General features: G+C 38.0%; 1 protein-coding gene across 1 annotated transcript in view; it reads right to left on the bottom strand.

Moving 5' to 3' along the window:
- The window catches only part of LOC132102784 (serine/threonine-protein kinase ULK4-like), a 261675-nt gene that overhangs the window by 227424 nt on the left and 12303 nt on the right, over positions 1-21948 (bottom strand). Inside the window, exons 18-19 of the mRNA XM_059507432.1 lie at positions 12331-12438; positions 5043-5126 (exon numbers count right to left, since the gene is read on the bottom strand). Of these exons, the coding sequence (XP_059363415.1) occupies positions 5043-5126; positions 12331-12438 (192 nt within the window). The remainder of the gene's footprint in view (positions 1-5042; positions 5127-12330; positions 12439-21948) is intronic.

Here is a 21948-nt window from a genome sequence, read left to right as displayed (position 1 = left end):
ATAAATATGACTATTTCTATGAAAAGGTTAATACATAAGAACAATAATTTCCAAAACTGTTCCATCGCTTTTTAATATTTAAAAAAATGTTTTGTGGTGCAACCAAAGTAATGCAAATTTAACATGCAGAAATTACATTCAGAGAGGCCTAAGCAGACCTCTATAACCATTTGTTATGGTCAGTATGTAATCAGGCTGTAAAATATCGTGTGCAACTCCTAAAAAACACAATGATAGTTAAGAAAATATTGTTTTTATATATTTATAATTATATATCAAATTATATATAATAATTTCTGAAACAAATAAATTAAAATCAAAATTAATTATATGTATCCAATTGTTAGTTTGTTTGTTTTCTCCCAAGTACTTACATGAAACCAACACAGACATTTGTTTGTCATCAGTGTTGAGGAAAGTAACTTTCTATGAAGCCTGTATTTATAATACATTATAAAGGTATTCTTAAGGCATTTTAATGAATGCATAATGCATTATAAAAAACCTTATAATATGTTGTATCATTTCATGAATATTCATAAGAACAGTTTTAATATATTATAATATTTACTTATTTGTGGTCATAGCTTTTAAGAGTATGAAGAATTATAAAACAATGAACACATTGCATCAACATTTACAATGGATTATATTTCTCATAGTTATGTGTTATAAATCTCATTTCTTGCCAATTTTCTGATGCTGCTTAAAGCGGTCAAAGACCACTTATAAGAAGTAATAATAATAATAATAATAATAATAATAATAATAAAAATTAAAAAAAAATTCTCAAACAGCCATAAAATCAGATGAATGTGTAATGACACATTTGCTTTGAACTATTATTATTGTAATATCAGTTTAATTATTTTGATTTAGACAGCTGTTGATAAGTAACTCATCAACTAGTGGTCACTGGAGTATTAGTATATCTGCTACTATATATGCTTTATACACTTTATTTTGATGGTCAACAAACAGATAAAATGATTAGAAGTGTCTTTGCAAGTACGTCAACTTATTAGATTCTACTATTCTTGAGCACACTAATACTGTAATGAGAGTTAGTTGGCATGTAGTTGCATTTGCTTATAGTCGACTGATTAAGGGGACCATCAAAATAAAATCTAACCATATAAAACGTTGCATTTTTTCAATTGGTGTATTAAGCTCACATCAATTAATCAACATTAGCTCCACAGGAAAGTAGATTTAATATGGTGTTCATTGGGTGTTATAAATAATCATACTTTTAAACTTATAACCACATATACGTAAGTATTATGATGCATTATAATTATTGTTATGATTATTCATGAGTTGATGTAAGGTTTTTTATAATGCATTATGCATTTGTTATAATGCCTTCAGAATACACTTATAATGTATTATAAATACGGGCTTCATAGAAAGTGTTACCCTAACTTTTAAAAGTAATGCATTACAATATTGTGGCACTCCATGAAAAAGTAAATAACTGTGTTACTTCATTACTTTTTATGGAAAGTAAAGCATTACGTCACTTTTTGTCACCTGAGTGTGTGCAACTGCCTTAAAGGTCAAGTAAACATCTCAATGCATTCCAATGGATACTTATTTTTAAATCTATGCATATTTGGACTAATAAAGGAACATTTTGATTCTCCATTTTGATTTGGGGTTTCTGTACTTGGTTCTCACTTTTTACAAATGTTTAGGGAAGAAGAAAAGTCAAGAATTCTAAGTAACTGAATAAATAGGGTTCAAGCATCCCTTATGCATGGACCCTTAAAAACAGCTATTTGGCTACTGTTTAACATTAACAAAATACACAGTATACACTACTGTTCAAAACTTTGCACTGTAAACCTAACAGATTAATTTAACAAATGAAATAATTTCACTATACTCATATTGAAAAAAATTATTGTACTTGTATCTGAACTGATCAAGCATAACTCAAATTTAATGTGTTACTGCAAATGTAATTTTATCAGCATGCTGTGCTTCACAGTGTTAATGGAGAGTATATGTTAAAATAAGAGTTATTTTGTGTTTTTACATATATGAATAATATAGGTGGAGTAATGGATGCAAAAAAAATTTTACATCGCCATCACATCAATAAATTCTATGTGTGTTTTTTTTGGGAGAGAGGCGGTCAGATTAGTGCAGCCTTGGCAAACCTAATTTAAATAAAATAATAAAATAATAATTTTACAAAGACAAGCATGTGGAAATATTTGAATAATTTTCATAATGAATCATACACAATATGATCAGCAATGTGTATCATTAAAGTAAACAGTTTTCATTTCATGTAGCACTTTAGGCCATATGGCCAATCTGAGCTTTTTCAGAAGAAGAAAAATCTAAAATCACACACAGCACTTTGATAGCCTTCGGTAACAAAGTCATGTAGCCTTCGTGATCAACACACACTCCATGATATGAGTCCCCAGGGTGATGCATATCAGAATGGCTGTTTGTGACCGATTCAACGGAGCGTCTTTGCTAAATAAAAAAAAGAGTGTGCATGTGGAGCCGCTGAGCATGTTCGATTATGGAATGACGGAGATCAGAGACAAAAACACATAGGTTTAAACTGCATCACAGATATTCATAGAAGGGTAAGCATGCTATAGTGAGGCATTACAGATAGAGCTAATAGGGAGAGGATGGAATATGCACAGTGTGTGTAATAAATATTTAATGGAAGAGTAGTGGGATGCCCAGTTGCAGCCAAAGGCTCTGCTGCACGCCACTTACAGTGAGCACAACCCTTTCATCATCCACACACATGGAATCGCACACACACAATCGCACATGGCTCTTCCAGTTGCAGTCTGACCTGAAAACCTGTCTGTATGCTGCTCTGGCTGTCTCTCTCAATTAAGAGCACTCTCACTCTCGATTGAGCACACAATATTCTCCGGCTAGCGGTGTTACTGTCATCTTTTCTCTGTGCGTTATGCACTTCTTACCCTCCCCCAACCTTCTCCCATCATCACCTCCTGGCCTTTTTTTCTCCTTCTCTCCCTATAATTCCCCATCCCTCCTTCTCTTTCTCCCTCTCTGATGTCTTGTTTCCTGAGCTCAGCTCTCTCTGAATCAGCAGAGGTTCTCAAGCAGGTCAGCAAAGTGAGGCATTACAATTACTGCCTACATCAGCCTTAAAACACACATGGATTTATTACTGTACTCGCATGGCGCTAATGCTGGGGAATCGGTGGAACTGAATTAGCCCGTCTCTTTCTTGGCTTTCCAAAAGATGTGCCATTAATGTTTGCAGGAAGTAATTAGCAAGGCAGCATTGGGAAGGCATGCCGGCATCTGGCCATGGCCTCGGCTCCGATCGTGTCGCTGTCAGTCTAGACCTGCTTTGGAGAGAGTGATCAACTGCACAGCCTTGTGGCAGTGCTGCTGGGAAGAAAATGAGAGAGGGAGAGAGAAGTGGGGAGTAACAGTGCTGGAGGGCCAGCTCTCTCTCTGATTACTGAGCTTATTACTGCGAGGAACTAGACTTGCTTATAAGTCGTGAATCCGACAATTAGAGGTGCTTTTTTTATGCTGTGGTATATGAAGTAGTACTTAAAGTATATGGAAAGCAAAGTCACAATGATATAAAATCTGTCATTTTTTTAATTTTTGTTTTGTTTTGTTTGTATGTTCACATTGATGTTAAAATTTAATTTTCTGATTTGTGAATACTTTTTTCTTTTATGCACTGCTAAAACACTGCTGTTCTCTTTCCGAAGTTGTAGTGATTCTTTCTTTTCCAAGAAAGAATGTGAAACAAATTGGTTCTATAATTTTCATTTTTTTATATTTTGAAATATAATTGAAATAGATTTTTCACACTTTAAGCAATATCGAATACCATATTGAATATCACTTTTTTTTCTCAATATTTTTCAATATAGCCCTAATTATTACATTATAATAGATTAAAAAACACCTATATAATAGAAATAACTGCATGAAGCAGCCTTAAATTTGGATACTTGAATCACATTTTATTGAAGCCATGTCGTTTAACTGGATAAAGAATATCAAACTAAGTAACATCTACAAACTAATTATTATTATTTTTTTCATTGATCACAGTAATATCACATTAACTAAACTGGTGAAATTGTTAATTAAAAAAAAAAAGTTTCTTTAGATTATTAAAATGTTTAAAAAGGAGCTGCTGATGCATCGTTAAACACAACATCTTTTTATTAAAAGCAAAACACACAACAGCTGTTGATCATCACAGGCCATTAGTTTTGAAATGCACATTTGAAATTGACCTTGAAAGTTCAAGGGAATCAGATGAACTCCTGCAAGAACTACTTCAAGCAGCAGAGAATATAAATTTAACCGCTGACAAAAAGTGATGAGAAAAAAAAAAAAATGCTGCATAAGCAGGTTGGAGCAGAGGGCTAAAATTAGGCACAATCACTGGAGGGCACAACTTTTGCCAATTGTTGGCAGCTGACCAGCCAGAAAACAGTAGCGCAGCCACAGAACAGCTAGACAAACTTCAGTTTTACCATGCCAAATTTTTCCTTCTGAGCACTACTTTCTTTTAATGCTGCAGACCAGGGGTTGTCGGCAACACAAGCTGTAGCTCCTAAAACTCACTTCTTAATGGCAGATCTTCCCCTGCTAATAAAGGAATAATGAGGGAGTCTGTATGGTGCACGGTCCCCTGTGGAAGAGAAGCTCTCAGCACTCACAGTAAATAGTCTGCTCAGACTAGAGATGATCAGTTTGATGTCTGTCTCATGCAGATGGTTCCATTCTTAAACAATGCAGGCCAGCGTGGTTAATTGCTACTGAGACGATCGGAGGTGCAGTTACATGAGCATTTCTGCTGGAGCTGAGTGAGTGTTTTTGTGACAGGACTGACTGACGAGCGAGCGAGCAGGTAGAGGGCAATGACTCGCGGCAGGTGAATAATGCCTGTAAGGGCTGGGGGAGGTTCGCTATCAGACAGATCCCCCCACCCCCATATTCGCACACACACTCGTGCGCACACTTACACACACTCTATGAAAACAGAGTAGCAGTCTTACCGCTTCCCGAAGGCACCTCATTAACACGGTGTAGGCGGCAGCAGGAACAACCCACAATCCTCCTGGGCGCTCTTTCTTCTCTTCCTGAAGGGGAAGGAAAAAGAGTATGTGTGTGTGAGCGAGAAAGAGAGAACTGTTACTGAGACTCATTGGGGGAACAATTAAAAGCAGCAAGATGAAGCCACCATCATAATGAGGCTAAATAAATAAAGTCCTGTGACAGTAAATAAGACAAGAGGCTCGCTGGTTCAGGCAGGTAAAGGAAACACAGCTCAAGTGATAAGCAATGATAGTGTCAATTAGAGGGAAAAGCAGGGAATGCTGCGAAGCAACATCCTTCTCTCATTTAACTTCTAATGCTTGCGTTCAGCACAGCGTTGAGACTGATCGTCAACATCAACAGCAGCCCGTGAGCTAAAGCTTCATACAAGTCAAGGCCTGATTTGGATTTCTGTTCATATGTAGTTGCATTATGCAACATGCAGTAGGCTGCTGAAAATGTGAGGATTTTTTTACTCCTATCTAAATTAGTTAAAACATTTAAATACATGTGCCAACAGCTTTATAACTCAAAACAGTGATTCTAATTTATTGAAAAGCAACACTATCAAAAATTAACTGAAAGTTATTAATATTTCCAATGGAGCAAAAATATGCATCCACCGTAAAATTAAAATGATCATGAAAGTAACACTGTCAAAGAGTTTATTTTATTTTTGTTTATTTTTGAAGAATTCTATATAATTTTACAATTTAAACTATTTGTATAAAATGCATACATGAACTCAAGGCTAAGGTTCCAGGTATCATCCTGTGAAAAATAGAAACATATATACATATATATATATATATGTTTGTTTGTTTGTTTGATGATGATGATCCAAGCCAAACATTAAAATGTATCAATTATATTGCTTCAGACAATAAAATATCTAATCATTTAGGGCCGTAACCACCGTAGACACTGAGATATGGTCAAACTGAGATATGAGCCACTGTACAGGCCACAATTAGTTTTCCTGACATAATTATAAACTGGTAAAAGTGTCATTTTGCTCCAAAGCAAGCATCTATCCACATACCTAACACATATATTAATGCATATTGTGGTAGATGTAGCATCTGCTTAGGTTCATGTATGATTGCTGGGGCTTTATGTCTTAGAACATTTTTTGTCCTTTTGACATTTGCATACAAAGCACAGACATCAAGATGATGTTAACCTGTTAGCCAGCACCCCCCATTATGGGACTCAAAGCTGAAAGTGTCCTACCTTAAACTTCCTTAACTAACTTAAAATTTTAACTGTAATGTGTGTATGTTTGTGTCTAGTCAGATGTTGCATGTTCCCCTGTAGTGTAGTTTAATAAACATCCATATGTATTCACACTTGGTTGTATGTGTTTGCTGCTCACAGGACGAGGTCACTTTAACATTCCGGTTTTGTTACATGCTCTGGGAGCAATGTATTAGTAGTAAAACATTTTTTGTTGCCAGAGAAATAATTTTACTTTTACAAATAATTTCATTGTACTATTAATACTATAATGCTACAAGTAATTCCTGAAGATAAATATATATTTAATAATAACCCGTTATGATTATGTTCACCTCACTTTGAGCTAATTTACTACACATGTGTCGGGGTGAAGTCAACAAATAAAACATGGCACATGTGAACATGAACAGAGTCGTGTTGGGCAATGTCTACAAATTTGGCATCGGAGGATGTCTACAGTGAAACATCACCAATGGACGATGACATCGGTGGGGGTGGGGTATTGTGGTTGGGGGGCGGTTGGAGTTAGGGGGTTGCCTGAAACTTGAATCCTTATAAGGGAAAACAAATAACATTCCTAACACCGTGTCTACACAAGAAGCGAGCGGTGTGGTGCACCGCGACAAAATACTATAGAACCACTGATCTATAATAGAGATTCATTATATATAGCTCAGTCAATAGAACTCTGTATAATTAGTGATGCTGTCTAGACTGGATGCGGCGCGGCATGACACCACAAATCCCTGACAGTAAACTGCTGCCGTGTTCTATTTATGACGTGCTGACACAAATTTCAAAAGATTTTCAATGGTCACTTTGTCACATCCTGTGTAGATGGTCTTTATCTGATGAGGCATGGCGCCACACGTCCGTTGTAGACACGGTGATGCAAAGATGACTGAGGATGATGGGGAATTATTTGCAGATCCTCAGTACCACTGACAAACATATCTTGTAAAATGTGTGGTAAGTAACGTTACTGCCGCTCCATAGTATAAACAGAGTACGTGCGATCGCGAATCTCGAAACTAAAAAGTGATTGTGCATTCAATAAGGGGGTGGGGAGTGGATCACGATGTCAGCGCAACATCGTGATGTCTATCAGCCATCGGCGATGGATGATGGCATCGTCTATCGGCCCAACCCTTGAATAGAGAAAGAAATAATAAATGCCAAATATGTCACTACAGTTTGTTGATAAAGTGTTTGGCCATCTTCCTTGGTTAACAGTAATTGCAAAAGTGGCAAAAAACCCTTGTTTACAGATAGCACTTTGGGGCGCTATCATACATCCGGAGCATTGGGGTGCAAAGTGTTTTTGCTAGTTTCAGCCCGACGCAGTTGTCATTTTCACAACCTGTGCCACATTGTTAAAATAGCAAATGCATTTGCACCCATTTGTGTGCCCATAGGTGTGCTGGTCTAAAAAAGAGGTGTGTTCAGGCGCATTGTTGGCGCATTGCTATTTTGAGGAACTGAAAATAGACTGCGCCATAGACCAACTCAAACCTGGTCTAAAGTCTGGCGTAATATTTTTTCTTTGTTATTTAAAGAGCGCATTAGTAACATGCACACAATTTGCTTATTACACACACAGGTAGGCATGGGACGATTACCGGTTTTCAGGTATACCACGATTTGAAAATGTCACGGTTTCAAAACCACTAATATTTTCCATTATACTGTTCCTGCTGTATGCACTATTTTCTATGTCTCCTCAACTACTGAGAGAGTAGGAATCCCTCAGGCTAAGTGCAGTGTAGATAGTAACACTGACCCCTCCTCCTCCTGTTGGTGCGAGTGAGCAGTCAGTCACGTGTGTGTGTGTAGGATGACCGAACTTAAGGCCTGGGTAAACATCCCATTCAGTGTTCCTTTCAGTCTCGCGCACAGCCTCGTCTGCACTCTGCACAGCTTTCAAAAGTATATTCAACCGCAGATGAGTGCAGACGGAGGAGCTCGACACATGCGCAGAACTACGGGGTGCACGGCTGTCTGCGATCCCTCTTGATGACAAAAATAACATAATGTTGATGGTGTGCAGATGGCAAAAGTAGGCATACTTTGGCCTTTACACAATAGGCAACCGGACGTTTCTTGCCTTAATACAACTCTCTGTTCTGGACTTGCACAAATTGCATTGCATTGCAATCATTTTCCAAAATGTAATTTATGTAAACATATATCTGTAAACTCCCATTAACACAGGCCAGAGACACTGAAGACGGATGCAAAGAGAAAAATAATGTAGCATGCAGATCACTCACGGTTCATGATGCACAAACTATTGGAAGAAAATCCTCAATATTGATTTTGGGGTTTATATGAATGTGTTTCTGAGGAGAGCTGACTGTCTTCTGAAAGGTTTACGTGGTATTTTCTTTTCGTCTGGTTATGAGTGTTTCTGTGCAGCCAACTTTGTTTACATCGGTAACTAATGAAATGCTGTAGCTGGTCTGTAGCTGGTGTTCCAGAGGCACCTCCTGCTGTCAGAGAGTGAATATGCATCTCATACAGAGATTCTGTTGTTTTGTTTCGTTCAGGCATTTAGTATTATTTCACAAAAGTTGTCAGAACATTTAGTTTTTGCTTCAAATTGGGTTATTATTAAATTAAATTGTGTATGATTATTATATAACTAAATGGTATGAAATTATATAACATGATATGTAGATGAATTATATAAATAAAATTAAATAACTATAATTACAGATTTAGGTTAAATAAAGATGTCAGACTTATTATTATCATTATTATTTTAAGGTAACAAATATAAACTAATTCTACTGTTTCTAATATTCTGTATGTTGCTCAAAAACAAAATATAAAGATTTTTTATTTACCCAGTCATTTAAAAATAATACATTTCAGAGCTGTAACAACAATACCATGATGCAGTGAAACCGTGATATTTTTTGCTTAAGGTTATCATACCGTCAAAATCTTATACCGGCCCATGCCTACACACAGGGCACAAACATTACATTCTGCCATGTAAGTAGCGAACCCTCCATGGCACGAGCGAAATTGGCTTTTAAAGGGGATGGGAGATGAGACGAGAGAGATGAGGTTTATTGCATGTTATGCCCAAAAAACACCCATTAGTCATTAAAGCCCGGGACACACCAAGCCGACGATCGGTCGTTTGCCATCGTCGGGCCGACAGCAAGCGACAGTCGGGCTACTTTGTTTGGTGTGTTAAACTCGTCAGCTCACATCGGCGTCAGTTTACCCGATTCAACATGCATCAGGGATGTCGGGGCCATCGGGGCCGTAGGCAAGAGTGAGAGCTCTGATTGGATGTTCAGTTTAGCGAATGAATCAGTGTCGAGAATTAAAGCAAAAGTCATGAAAACAAGCATGTGAATGAAGGCAGTAAAGACAGAAGGCTGTTTGTGATCTTTCCCAGTCATTCTAATATGCAAATCTTTTCATAACAACATGAGCCGCTTAAAATGATTAAAGTCATCAACGTTACTGATATTCAAAATGGTAAGCAAGCGGGGTTTTGTTTACATTTAGTATATCTGCGTTTGTCTCATATATCTTTGTTTTGATTTTTCATTTTAAATAACAAATATTTAATATTAATAGCTGCTGATATGAACGGCTCTTTCCTCTCACGAGTAAACGAATGCAGAACACATGAGTTAGATTGCCGTCGGCTGTGCGGTGTGTTCCAGCGCAGCTTTTTGGTCTGATGCTGCTGACATAAGGCGACAACACTGTCGGCTTTCGTTGCGCTAGTTCTTTGAAGTCTGCTTGGTGTGTCCCGGCCTTACGAGAATAGGGACAACCCGTATAGACCATGCATCTGGGTGTGCCCACCATTTTCCTGTCATTAAACTAGCAAAAGTGGATTAGGATACGCACTGAGTGCACTTGCGCTGTGCACTTTAGACCATGCACTTAGATTGTTAAAATAGTCCCCTAGTTTTTATTGCAGATAATTAATCTGCAGATAATTTATCAGTCCATTTATTATATTATTTCTGCCTGTGCACACTATACAGAAATATGAAATGGAATACTGGAAAAGGAGGGTGAACAATGTTAAAAAACTAATATTTTATAGTTGTGTTTTACCGAATGACAGGCTGAAGGAAAAACAAAGTTAGAGCGTGGCTGATCTTGCATCACTTCCATTCATTATGTCACACAGCCATAGTTTTCAACCCAGACTGCCATTGACATTCAACATGTCAACACACCTATTGCTCGCATTACACAAGAACTGAGAAGCAGAGAAAAGTGATTAGATAAAGCCAATCAAGGCCACAGTGTCCCTCTCGCCCTCGCCCTCCCCTCAAAGCTAATGTGATCAATAAAAGCTGTATGCTGTGGTATTGCGTGACCCTGAAAAGCACAACCATACAGGAGGTACACACTTATATAAGCCCAACAAAGCATGTTAGCAGCTAACCTCGGGTCCCTTACAGCGATCAATACAGCGATCAGATTAAGGTGACCAGATGTCTACAACACAGGACAAATTTTGGTGAAAATGGTCTTAAAAGGGTCATCTCATTACACCAGTTGTAATGAGGTAAAATGGTGCTGTGATGAGCCATTTATGGACTCCAGAGGCTGTGCATCATTACACTTTTAGACCTCATTGACAGGCTGCTGTACATGTGCGATGCTGAAAATCCCCAAAAAATGACTTTCACCAAAGCATTGTGTTATAGCAGGCAAATGAGGTGTTACCTTGACAGACAGTACAGGTAACATGAGTAAATGCAAAATAAGAAAAGCGTACAGTTTTCAGCGGTGATCTTTACGGTGCTAAGATTGTGTCAAAGTTTGGACATGATGCACAGGTGGTACTCATGTTGAGGTTAATGAGGTCTGGGAGGTTGTATGAATCTCTCCTCATAAGGGAGATTTTGAAATATCATGGCATACTCAGAGGACAAATATTGTCTGTAAGACATTTATGAGAAGCAAATTGAGCTGTATAAAAATTTCTGGCTGTTGAACATACTGATCTGTTCTTGAGATCGCAAACCCATGACTAGTCCCCCTAGAAGCCAAAGTGGAAGTTGTGCACTGTTCAATATTTACATCAATATAAAATATGAAAGTCTACTTTATTTTGTCCCCTCCTTAATTTCAATCAGTCACTAATTGGACTCGTGTGAATATTGATATGATATGCAAGTTATACTGTAAGTAATTCTTTAATTAGAGGAGCTTAGAAGAGCTTTTTTTTTGAGGGAGAAAAAAGATTTTAAATAACAGATAACAACAACAACAACATTACACATTTGTGCCCTAGACAGGCTTTTTAATTTACCCTTTAATGTATACAAAGTGTTAAATTCAGAGAGAAATATTCTACTAAATTAATTAATTAGGTATTTAGGTGTACAATCTATATATATATATATATATATATATATTTTTTTTTTTTTTTTTTTTTAGAGGTTGACCGATGTATCGGTTTTGCAGATAAATCGGCACCAATAGTTGATTGCTGGAACAATCGGTTATCAGCAAAATCCATGCCAATAGTTTTCCGGGTTGAGTCCGTTGCTGGAGCGGCTGAGAAGGCTCTGTTTTCATTATACAGTGCGAAAGCAGCCTCTAGTGGTTGAAATCACTGACAGCATGTGCTGTTTAAAAAGCAAGAAACTTCAGACCCGGATTTAAATGCAACTGACACAACTTACTTACCATTTGATTTGAGTAAAACTAGCCTCATATCACATACACAGAGCTGTAAAGGTATTCACAGCAACCCGTCAAAATAAAAGTCTGTTCTATTTTTCAGTAGAATGTTCATAGGCTACTACTACTACTAAAATGAAACAAACATTACCTTTCAAAGAATTTTAAAGAACCTTTTGTAGTAGTAGTGAACTTTTGAACTGCTTCATTTTTATAAATTCAACTATTATTTTCTCTTGTGGACTATATGAAAAGGTTTTTTTTTTTTGTGAAATAACATGCATTTTGTCTGATCTCTCTTATTTTAGTAAAATAATTTATTTAATTTTGTTATACCTGTGTAGCAATGAGATAGAGCAGCTCCCCCAGGGGTGGAATCAAGCATTGCTTCAATTTGCTGCTCCTGAAGTTTTCCCGGATCAGCTCTGTGAACATAGCAACTGCCTGAAGAATAAACCAAAAACAAATTTGTAGCCAGTGAATAGATTTAATTAATTTATAGTGCTTATCAGTCAATGTATAGCTTACCCAAAACATTCACCTTTGCAAGTAAGCACATACAGTATGAGCTGTCAGTTATCGTATTAGATGTGTTCTATGTATGTGCGTTGATCAATGTTGCTATGTGAATAAAATCTAAGTAATACAAAGTGATCGTGTCCCTTCAGATGTCATTAATGAAACCACTTGATTCAAATGGATTATTACAAAGCTTTATGAACTTTTTAAAGGTTGAAAATTCTGGTGGTGCAAACTTTCAATGGACAGACAAAAAAAAGAGAGAGAACATAAAACATCTTCATTTATATTCCAACAATTTAAGGGTAAGCTTTGCTTGCTGTTTCTCAAAAAGACACTGGGCAAGATTTTTTTTTATATTCAAAAGAGACAAATGTCTTACTATAGAGCATATGATTAGATGTCATTAGTACAGGATGACTCATTAATACAATCGGTCTGTTTCCCTGCTGTTTTTGGTCGGTGTTTATAAATACAGGTCTCATCCACAGATCTCTGGCCTTAACCATTAGCATTTTATTATCTTCTGTCTCTCTGAGTGCTCATATGAGCAAGTATATATGCTTCTCTCTCTGCAGTTGTTCTCTAAGTAGGGTGCTGTGCAAATGCCCTGTGTAGCACTTTTGGCCCTGTGACGGTTAAAGTCTCGTAAGTGATGATTTTTCAGGGAACAGCTGTTGGCAGCAATGTTTTGATGAGTCTTGGCAGCGAGAGTAGTGTAGTGATGATTCCTGTTACACAGGAAGTAACAAACAAGGCTAAGCTGTCTTATTCAGCCACTCATGCAAAGTAATTTCTTCTTTAGAACGTATCATCATCATCAACAAACACACACACAAATTCCTTTTTAGAGCATGCTGCCATTATCCACATGCACATAAACACACATACACATGCTATCCTGCTTTAGAAAACATTCTTGTTGACACACACACACATAGCGTGTTTCAAGCTGGGTATTAAAAGGTTTAAGCTTTAGAGATGTGGAATGCTGGAGAAGACCATGGAGCAATCCTCTGTCCTGAAATCAGGTATGGGTTTTTAAGCTAAGAATCCAGGAACTCAAGACGGAAGAGACGGAGCCGGATTCTACCTGAGGTCTAGTTGGCTCATTATCAAAGATGTGTATAAAGCATAATTAATGCTGCACTGTGCCACCGTAGAGCAATCCTATCCTTAATACAAAGCTAATCCAAAACTCTCTCTCTTGTAGTTTTATGTTTATTCTCATTGTTCTAGTAATAATTTGCACTTTATATGGTTTAAGGAACAGCTTTATCTGTGTATATAAAAGAGGTGCTTCCAGAAGTCATAGATCCTCTTCTGACTATTATTAATTTCTCATTGTCATTAGGATATGTCCCCAAAACCTTCAAACTGGCTGTTATTAAGCCTCTCAACAAAAAACCACAACTTGACCCCAAAGAACTAGTTAATTATAGACCAATCTCGAATCTCCCTCAATCTCGGTATCCTCACAATTATATTCCTTCTTAGAGAAAAATGGTATATGTGAGGATTTCCAGTCAGGATTTAGACCGTATCATAGTACTGAGACTGCTCTCCTTAGAGTTACAAATGACCTGCTCTTATCATCTGATCGTGGTTGTATCTCTGTATTAGTTTTATTGGATCTTAGTGCTGCGTTTGACACAATTGACCACAACATTCTTTTGCATAGACTTGAACACTTTGTTGGCATCAGTGGAAGTGCATTAGCATGTTTTAAATCGTACTTATATGACCGCCATCAGTTCGTAGCAGTGAATGAAGATGTATCATATTGATCACAAGTGCAGTATCGAGTACCTCAAGGCTCAGTACTAGGGCCGCTACTCTTCACGCTTTATATGTTACCCTTGGGAGATATCATCAGAAAACATGGTGTTAGCTTTCACTGTTATGCTGATGATACTCAGCTCTATATTTCTTCGCGGCCCGGTGAAACACACCAATTTGAAAAACTAATGGAATGCACAGTCGATAAAACTGGATGACGAGTAATTTCTTACTGCTAAATTCTGAAAAAACAGAGGTGTTAATTATAGGACCTAAAAACTCTGCATGTAATAACCTAGAACACTGTCTAAGACTTGATGGCTGCTCTGTCAATTCTTCGTCATCAGTTAGGAACCTAGGTATGCTATTTGATCGCAATCTTTCCTTGGAAAGCCACATTTCTAGTATTTGTAAAACTGCATTTTTCCATCTCAAAAATATATCAAAATTACAGCCTATGCGCTCAATGTCAAATGCAGGAATGTTAATCCATGCATTTATGACCTCAAAGTTAGATTATTGTAATGCTTTATTGGGTGGTTGTTCGGCACGCTTAGTAAACAAACTACAGCCAGTCCAAAATGCAGCAGCAAGAGTTCTTACTAGAACCAGGAAGTATGACCATATTAGCCCAGTCCTGTCAACACTGCACTGGCTCCCTATCAAACATCGTATAGATTTTAAAATATTGCTTATTACTTATAAAGCCCTGAATGGTTTAGCACCTAAGTATTTGAATGAGCTCCTTTTACATTATAATCCTCTGCGTCCACTACGTTCTCAAAACTCAATTGATTTTTACCTAGAATTTGGCAATTTGATAATACCTAGAATATCAAAATCAACTGCGGGCGGCAGATCCTTTTCCAATTTGGCGCTTAAACTCCTACTACCTAACATTGTTCAGGAGGCAGACAGACTCTTGCAGTTTAAATCTAGATTAAAGACCCATCTCTCTAACCTGGCTTACACATAACATACTAATATGCTTTTAATATCCAAATCCGAAAATTTCCAAAAAGGATTTTTAGGCTGCATTAATTAGGTAAACCGGAATCGAGAACACTTCCCATACCACCCGATGTACTTGCTACATCATTAGAAGAATGGCATCTACGCTAATATTAGTCTGTTGCTCTCTTATTCCGAGGTCACCGTAGCCGCCAGATCAATTCTGTATCCAGATCAGAGGGTCACTGCAGTCACCCGGATCCAGTACGTATCCAGACCAGATGGTGGATCAGCACCTAGAAAAGGACCTCTACATCCCTGAAAGACAGCGGAGACCAGGACAACTAGAGCCCCAGATACAGATCCCCTGTAAAGACCTTGTCTCAGATGACCACCAGGACAAGACCACAGAAAACAGATGATTCTTCTGCACAATCTGACTTTGCTGCAGCCTTGAATTGAACTACTGGTTTCGTCTGGTCAGAGGAGAACTGGCCCCCCAACTGAGCCTGGTTTCTCCCAAGGTTTTTTTCTCCATTCTGTCACCGATGGAGTTTCGTTTCCTTGCCGCTGTCGCCTCTGGCTTGCTTAGTTGGGGTCACTTCATCTACAGCAATATCGTTGGCTTGATTGCAAATAAATGCACAGACACTATTTAAACTGAACAGAGATGACATCACTGAATTCAATGATGAACTGCCTTTAACTGTCATTTTGCATTATTGACGCACTGTTTTCCTAATGAATGTTGTTCAGTTGCTCTGATGCCATGTATTTTGTTTAAAGCGCTATATAAATAAAGGTGACTTGACTTGACTATAACGGCAGTCCATTTGCTCTGATCAACTGATCAACTCAGTAAAACATCTGTGTTTGATGTCAAGGCTATAGGATTCAGTTTGTCCATCGTCCTCCGCGTTTTGACGGTGTGGTCTCCACTTTCCTGAAACCGGAATGAGCGCATTTGTTGGCACAGGAATTGCAAGCACAGCTGGACTAAGGGTCCACAGAACATGTTGCCCTACCAGACTGAGAGTCAGACTACTACAGCCGGTATTTTCTGGTTCCCAAGAAAGATGGGGGGGGTAGCATCCAATTTTAGATCTTTGCGGGTTGAACTGCTACCTCTGAACATACAAGTTCAAAGTGCTGTCAATCAAAAGGATTGTTTCTCAGTTCTAATCAGGGGATTGGTTTGTGACAATCGATCTCAAGGACGCATACTTTCACATATCAATTTTGCCTCAACACAGGAAGTTCCTGAGGTTTGCTTTCAGGGCGAAGCTTACCAGTATCGGGTTCTTCCATTCAGCCTAGCCTTGTCATCCCACACATATACACAAAATGCATAGATGCATCACTGGCTCCTCTGTGACTCCAGGGAATCCTCATTTTAAACTACATAGATGACTGGCTGACTTTGGCCCAGTCTCAACAGCTTGCGCTTAAACATCGGGATGTCGTCCTAGCTCACCTCCAATCTCTAATCCAATCTCCAATCCAAAGTGCACACACAACAGAGAACACGCACATCGTGAACACACACCTGGAGCAGTGAGCAGCCATTTATGCTTCAGCACCCGGGGAGCAGTTGGGGGTTCGGTGCCTTGCTCAAGGGTACCTCAGTCATGGTATTGAGGGAGGAGAGGGCGCTGTACATTTACTCCCCCTACCTACAATTCCTGCCAGCGTTTGGATTACGAGGCCGAATCTGTGCATCCTTAGATGGCCGTCCAGCCAATGGGATCTGGAGAGGTCATCTTCTCGACTGGCACATCAACTACCTCAAAATGATAGCTGTATTTCGGGCCTTGAAATACCTCCTCCAGCATTTAAGGGGCTACCATGTCCTAGAGCTGGTGGACAACACTGCAATAGTCTTTTAAATAAATTGCCAGGGCGGACTGCATTCATGCCTCGTGAACAGGCTACCTCAGCAGGTTTTGCTTTGGGCAATGGACAAGTTCCTGTCCCTCAGGGCGATTTACATTCCAGGGCATATGAATGTGGGAGCAGACTTGCTGTCCAGACAAGCTGTGACACACGGGGAATGCAAATTCCCCCCAAAAGTAGTCAGTAACATTTTGGTAAGATTATATGAAGCAGAGATGGTCCTCTTTGCTTCACAGGAGAATGTACTTTTTTCTTTTCTTTTTAGTCCTCCAGCTCCCCCGAGACTGGACGCAATGGCCTATATGTGGCCCAGGCTGTGTATTTGCACATATCCCCAATGGCTCAGCTCCTGGGTGTCCTGGTCCAGGTTGATCAACAAGGGTCTCGTCTCTTACTGATAGCGGCCCGTTGGCTGACCAGAGTGTGGTTCTCAGATCTGATATCCCTCCTCGATCTCCTATCTCAGGCCCATGGGACAGTATTTCATCCCCGGCCCGAGCTCTGGAACCTTTATGTCTGGCCCCTGAGAGGGACCAACTAAGAGATGCTGGGCTCCCAGCCGGCATAGTACAGACTATTTTAAGTGCTATGGCTCCCTCTACAAGAAAAATGTAAGCCCTTAGATTGATATTCTGAACTGAGGAAGTAAGTAATATAAGAATCAAAACTGTGACCAGGAAGACAAAAAATAAGATGTCTACTGATATAAATCTATATTTGATCTCTTTTGGATAAAACGACAGGACTTCTATAATGACTTCTATATTATTATTATGTAAACTTCATACAGTAAGTTCAATTACTAAGAGAGTAACATACTAGAATCTCTTTTATCTAGTGAGCAGCTCTACATTAGTTAAAAGTGCCCATATGAAGTAACTACCAAAGTTAATCTTAATCAATATCCACATAAGTGTGCAAATGTGTGTTCATGCGATTCCTTCCTCATTTTAGTCAGTTTCTGAAACCTCTAATGTTAATATAATGTGGAAGTAAATAACTGAGTGGAGAATTTTATCAGCCAGCATATTTTGTCTTTGACTAATTAAAAATAACAATAATAATAATGTAAATCATTTAAACTTACATTAAGAGTTTTCTAACTTAAATAATATCTTGACTTTGTAGACCTTGGATGAAAATAGTGTCACACCAAAAACCATATTTAAAATGCATAATCCTAACAATGATATCGTCAGCGCAAGACAAAGGACACATAACCATAGAGGACGTATTGGGAGATGTAGATCTGATCAGCTGAAGCTCAGAGAATCAATATTATTCCCAGAGTCATGCAGTCAAATGCAGCAATGCAGTCAAAGTGTGTCTCAGATGTCCAGGGGGCAGAGCGAGGGAGAAACAGAGTGCCCTTGATACTCTCTCACTAGTTTCCAATCACACCAATACTCTTGTGTGCCACTTAAAATTCAACTCTGAAATATTCACTCCCTCCGGCACAAGGCGCTGCAGATTGCGATGCCTTTATGCACTGACAGAATCTGGATTTTTAATAAATTTCTCTATGAAATATATATGGCAGAAGTAACTTTAAAATGACTTTCCAGAAAATGGTTTACCATCAAATAAATAAAGTGAAAAAAAAAATGAAACCAGCTCATCCCTGTGGTACCTACTTCAGAAGGCTCCGCTGTAATTCTTAGGAGTGTGTAATGGGATTGGTCAGGGGAAACACTGTCAGGCTCTTCTGAGAGTAACTGTGAATTTAGGCTAGGGGCACGGGGGATTGCCGGTGCCAAGGACAATGATTAATTTACGACTTCATTAGACTAGTGTTCAAGTATTCATGGAGAAAAACAGGCACATGGGGTTTGAAGGAGGATTAGAGAGCTATTCCGAGAGGAGACTTTTCTGCTCTACCTGTAATTCTGTAATTTCCTTCCTCCTGCATCAAGACCCTGTGTGACATTTCTATTTATAGAGGCTTTTATGGTTGCCATGACGACGAATTAGACCAAGTTTATTTTAGATGATGGATACTCCCAATGGGTGAAACTTACCTATGAGGATGTTCTGACTGCAAACCTTCCTGCTTGCACAAACAACACTCATTACAGCTCAAAATCCTTATTGTGACTTTCAATTTATATAAACTCAAGAAATAATGTTAAGGCTGGAGTACACTACACAACTTTTTGCTTGACTTTTGCCATAATTTGCAGTCGCAATTGACCAATTTCACAGAATACCCCTTGTAGCAGACTCTGATTTTTTAGTTTATTTAAATCAAATATGCTTTCCGACATGAACTTATACTATGAAAGGCTCAATGCACAGATCTGATTTTCTGATTTTATCTAATTGTTGTCTCACCTGTTTACATTCACTTAAGACTAGGCTTGTGTCCAGTATTCGTGTTTATATTAATTCCTGCCGAACTAGAATGATTCCATTGGTAATGGTTTTTAGCGACCTGGTAAACTCTTGGGTTTGAAACTTTACCAAATTTATATAAAGTCAAAGAATCTAATGGTTCTTTGACTTTAAATGCACATCAGATGTGATTATGCCAATTAAACAATGATTTCTTGCTAGCATGGACAATTTAACGCTGTTGTTTACTTAGAATAAAATTTGACTGAAGGGATGAAAAAAAAATTATGATTTTCTATAGTTATTTTATCTACAGGTTATTAGATTTATAATTCTGTTATAAATAGTTGAAATAAAGTAAAGTAGTAAAATTAAATCTATTTGAATTAATCTTATTTCAAAAACAGCGACATTAACCCCTGGTGACCAAAAATAATCAGTGAAGCCATTTTGTTTATAAAATTCACAGAGGTCAGTGTCTCAAAGACAGTTTCTTTGCTCCTGATTGTTTCTGTGTGTGCGTAATCTCTTGCATGAGGAATAAAGTGCATTCAGCCAGTTTTCATAGCAGAATAAACCCCAACAAGGAGATCACCATAAAGTGGTTCAGAATTGTTCCTGAAGAGGTTTATTTTGCAATAACAACCGGCTAAATGTACATTCTCCCATTTATTACATAGCTAGTTCCCGCATAAATAAATAATTGGACACAAAACAATGATTTGAGTTTAAATAATTTATTAGCTCACTAAAAACAAAACTTGCGGGGTAAAAATGGTTTGTAGCAAGTGTCTTTTTGTCAAGATGAATGATCAACCATTAAATAAACTTATAATTGTGCCTTGTTTGTAATTTAATCCACGGTCAAATTAAGTGACAAGGCATTGATCTTCTTCTGTGGAGGTGGTGTTTAGCCACACTATTACGTCATAAAGTGGCACATTCCACAACCTGTCGTTTTGGCAGACTGGCTTTAATTTAAGCTGTTTTTAGACTAACGAGAAAGTTTTGAGTTCTGAAACTTACAGAATGTTTTTTATAGTACAATGACCTCTTCTATGTTAAAAGATCAAGGGAATTTAGATTTCTCAGTTCATGACCCCTTTAAGGAATACGTTTGTATGAAGCAAAAGAGCGAGTTTGTAATGTGATGCCAGAAAGATGAAAGAAGTGCCATCTTAGGATGAGCAATATGTTTTTTTTTCAGCATTGCTATTGACAACGGCTGTTATCAGGGAATAAGACACCTCAGAATAGTCAGTCGTAACAATCAGAATCAAGTATTCTAGAGAGTCGTGTAATAAATCTATATAACGTCTCTGCCTAGATAAAAAAAGACAATACATAATACAACATACATAAAACAAAACATAAAATTTGAGGGTAAATGTGTCACCCTCATATATGCATGTTTCAATATATTGTAGGTCAGATGTCCAGATATTGGATTTGCATCTTTTTTTAAATAACATCTTGTGCAGTTTATTGTTTGTGTTGTTCATATGTGTGCAGATCTGAATTTTTTGTGCTATTTTAACAGCAGCCTTTGATATTTTGAGCCGATTTAGAACATATACTCCTTTTATATGTCATGTGTCCCCTAAGTTTATGTTTGAAACAACCTGAAAATCTGTAGTATGTAATCCTCAGTCATTTAGTGTATGATGCCCAGTTTTCTTCTGTACCCATTTAAATAATCTGCTACGATTTAAAAAAATTGTGTAGTGTATTCCAGCCTTTAGCTCAAAATATTATCTAAGAAGGCCCTCAAGAGTGCAGAAGAACCATAAGAAAGCAGCTCTGCTTTTCTCTTGCACTAAAAGAAATCACCATGACAAGATCAGCCGCTCAGATACAGAACCCCCACAGAGAGAGTCGGCCACTCTGAGCACTTCTTCAATACCGACCCACTGAGCCCAGAAAAGTGAGAAAGAAGAAGTCGCCGAGAGAAGCTGCAAAGTTTAAGACTGTATTGTGTGAAACACCCCAAAAACTCGGCCTTGCTAGATTACGAGGGACGGCCATTTTGTGCCTCTGACCATGCAGAGTCTGGGTGGCCCTGCCCAGTCTCCATGAACAAAGAGGTGGGGAAGTTCATAGCAGAAACGGAAGACAAATGAGTGTTAAATCAAGGACAGGGATGGAAGAAGTAGTTTTTTTATTAACAACAATGCATATGTGCCCCACTTTGATGATTAGTGAAAGCTTGTATAACCCTGTTTGCATGAGATGCTTGCCTTTGTATTTGCAAAAGGCTGAGACAGAGATGTAAAAAGCTGATTTCACCTGGCTTTTAATGGGTTTCAAGTGTTTTGGATTGAGCTGAGAAATAATGTTTTTGGTTTAGTATTTTCTCCTCTGAGTGGAAGCTGAGAATAAGCTAAAACAGAAATGCTACAGTGACACCTGCTGGTGTCTCAGGTTATTTAAAAAAATGTCCAGTTTTAATGTGAAAACGTCCATCTTGCTTTAAATATACAG

Source organism: Carassius carassius, chromosome 24 (assembly GCF_963082965.1).
Source record: "Carassius carassius chromosome 24, fCarCar2.1, whole genome shotgun sequence".
NCBI lineage: Eukaryota > Metazoa > Chordata > Actinopteri > Cypriniformes > Cyprinidae > Carassius > Carassius carassius.
This window is presented reverse-complemented; position numbering and strand designations above follow the sequence as displayed.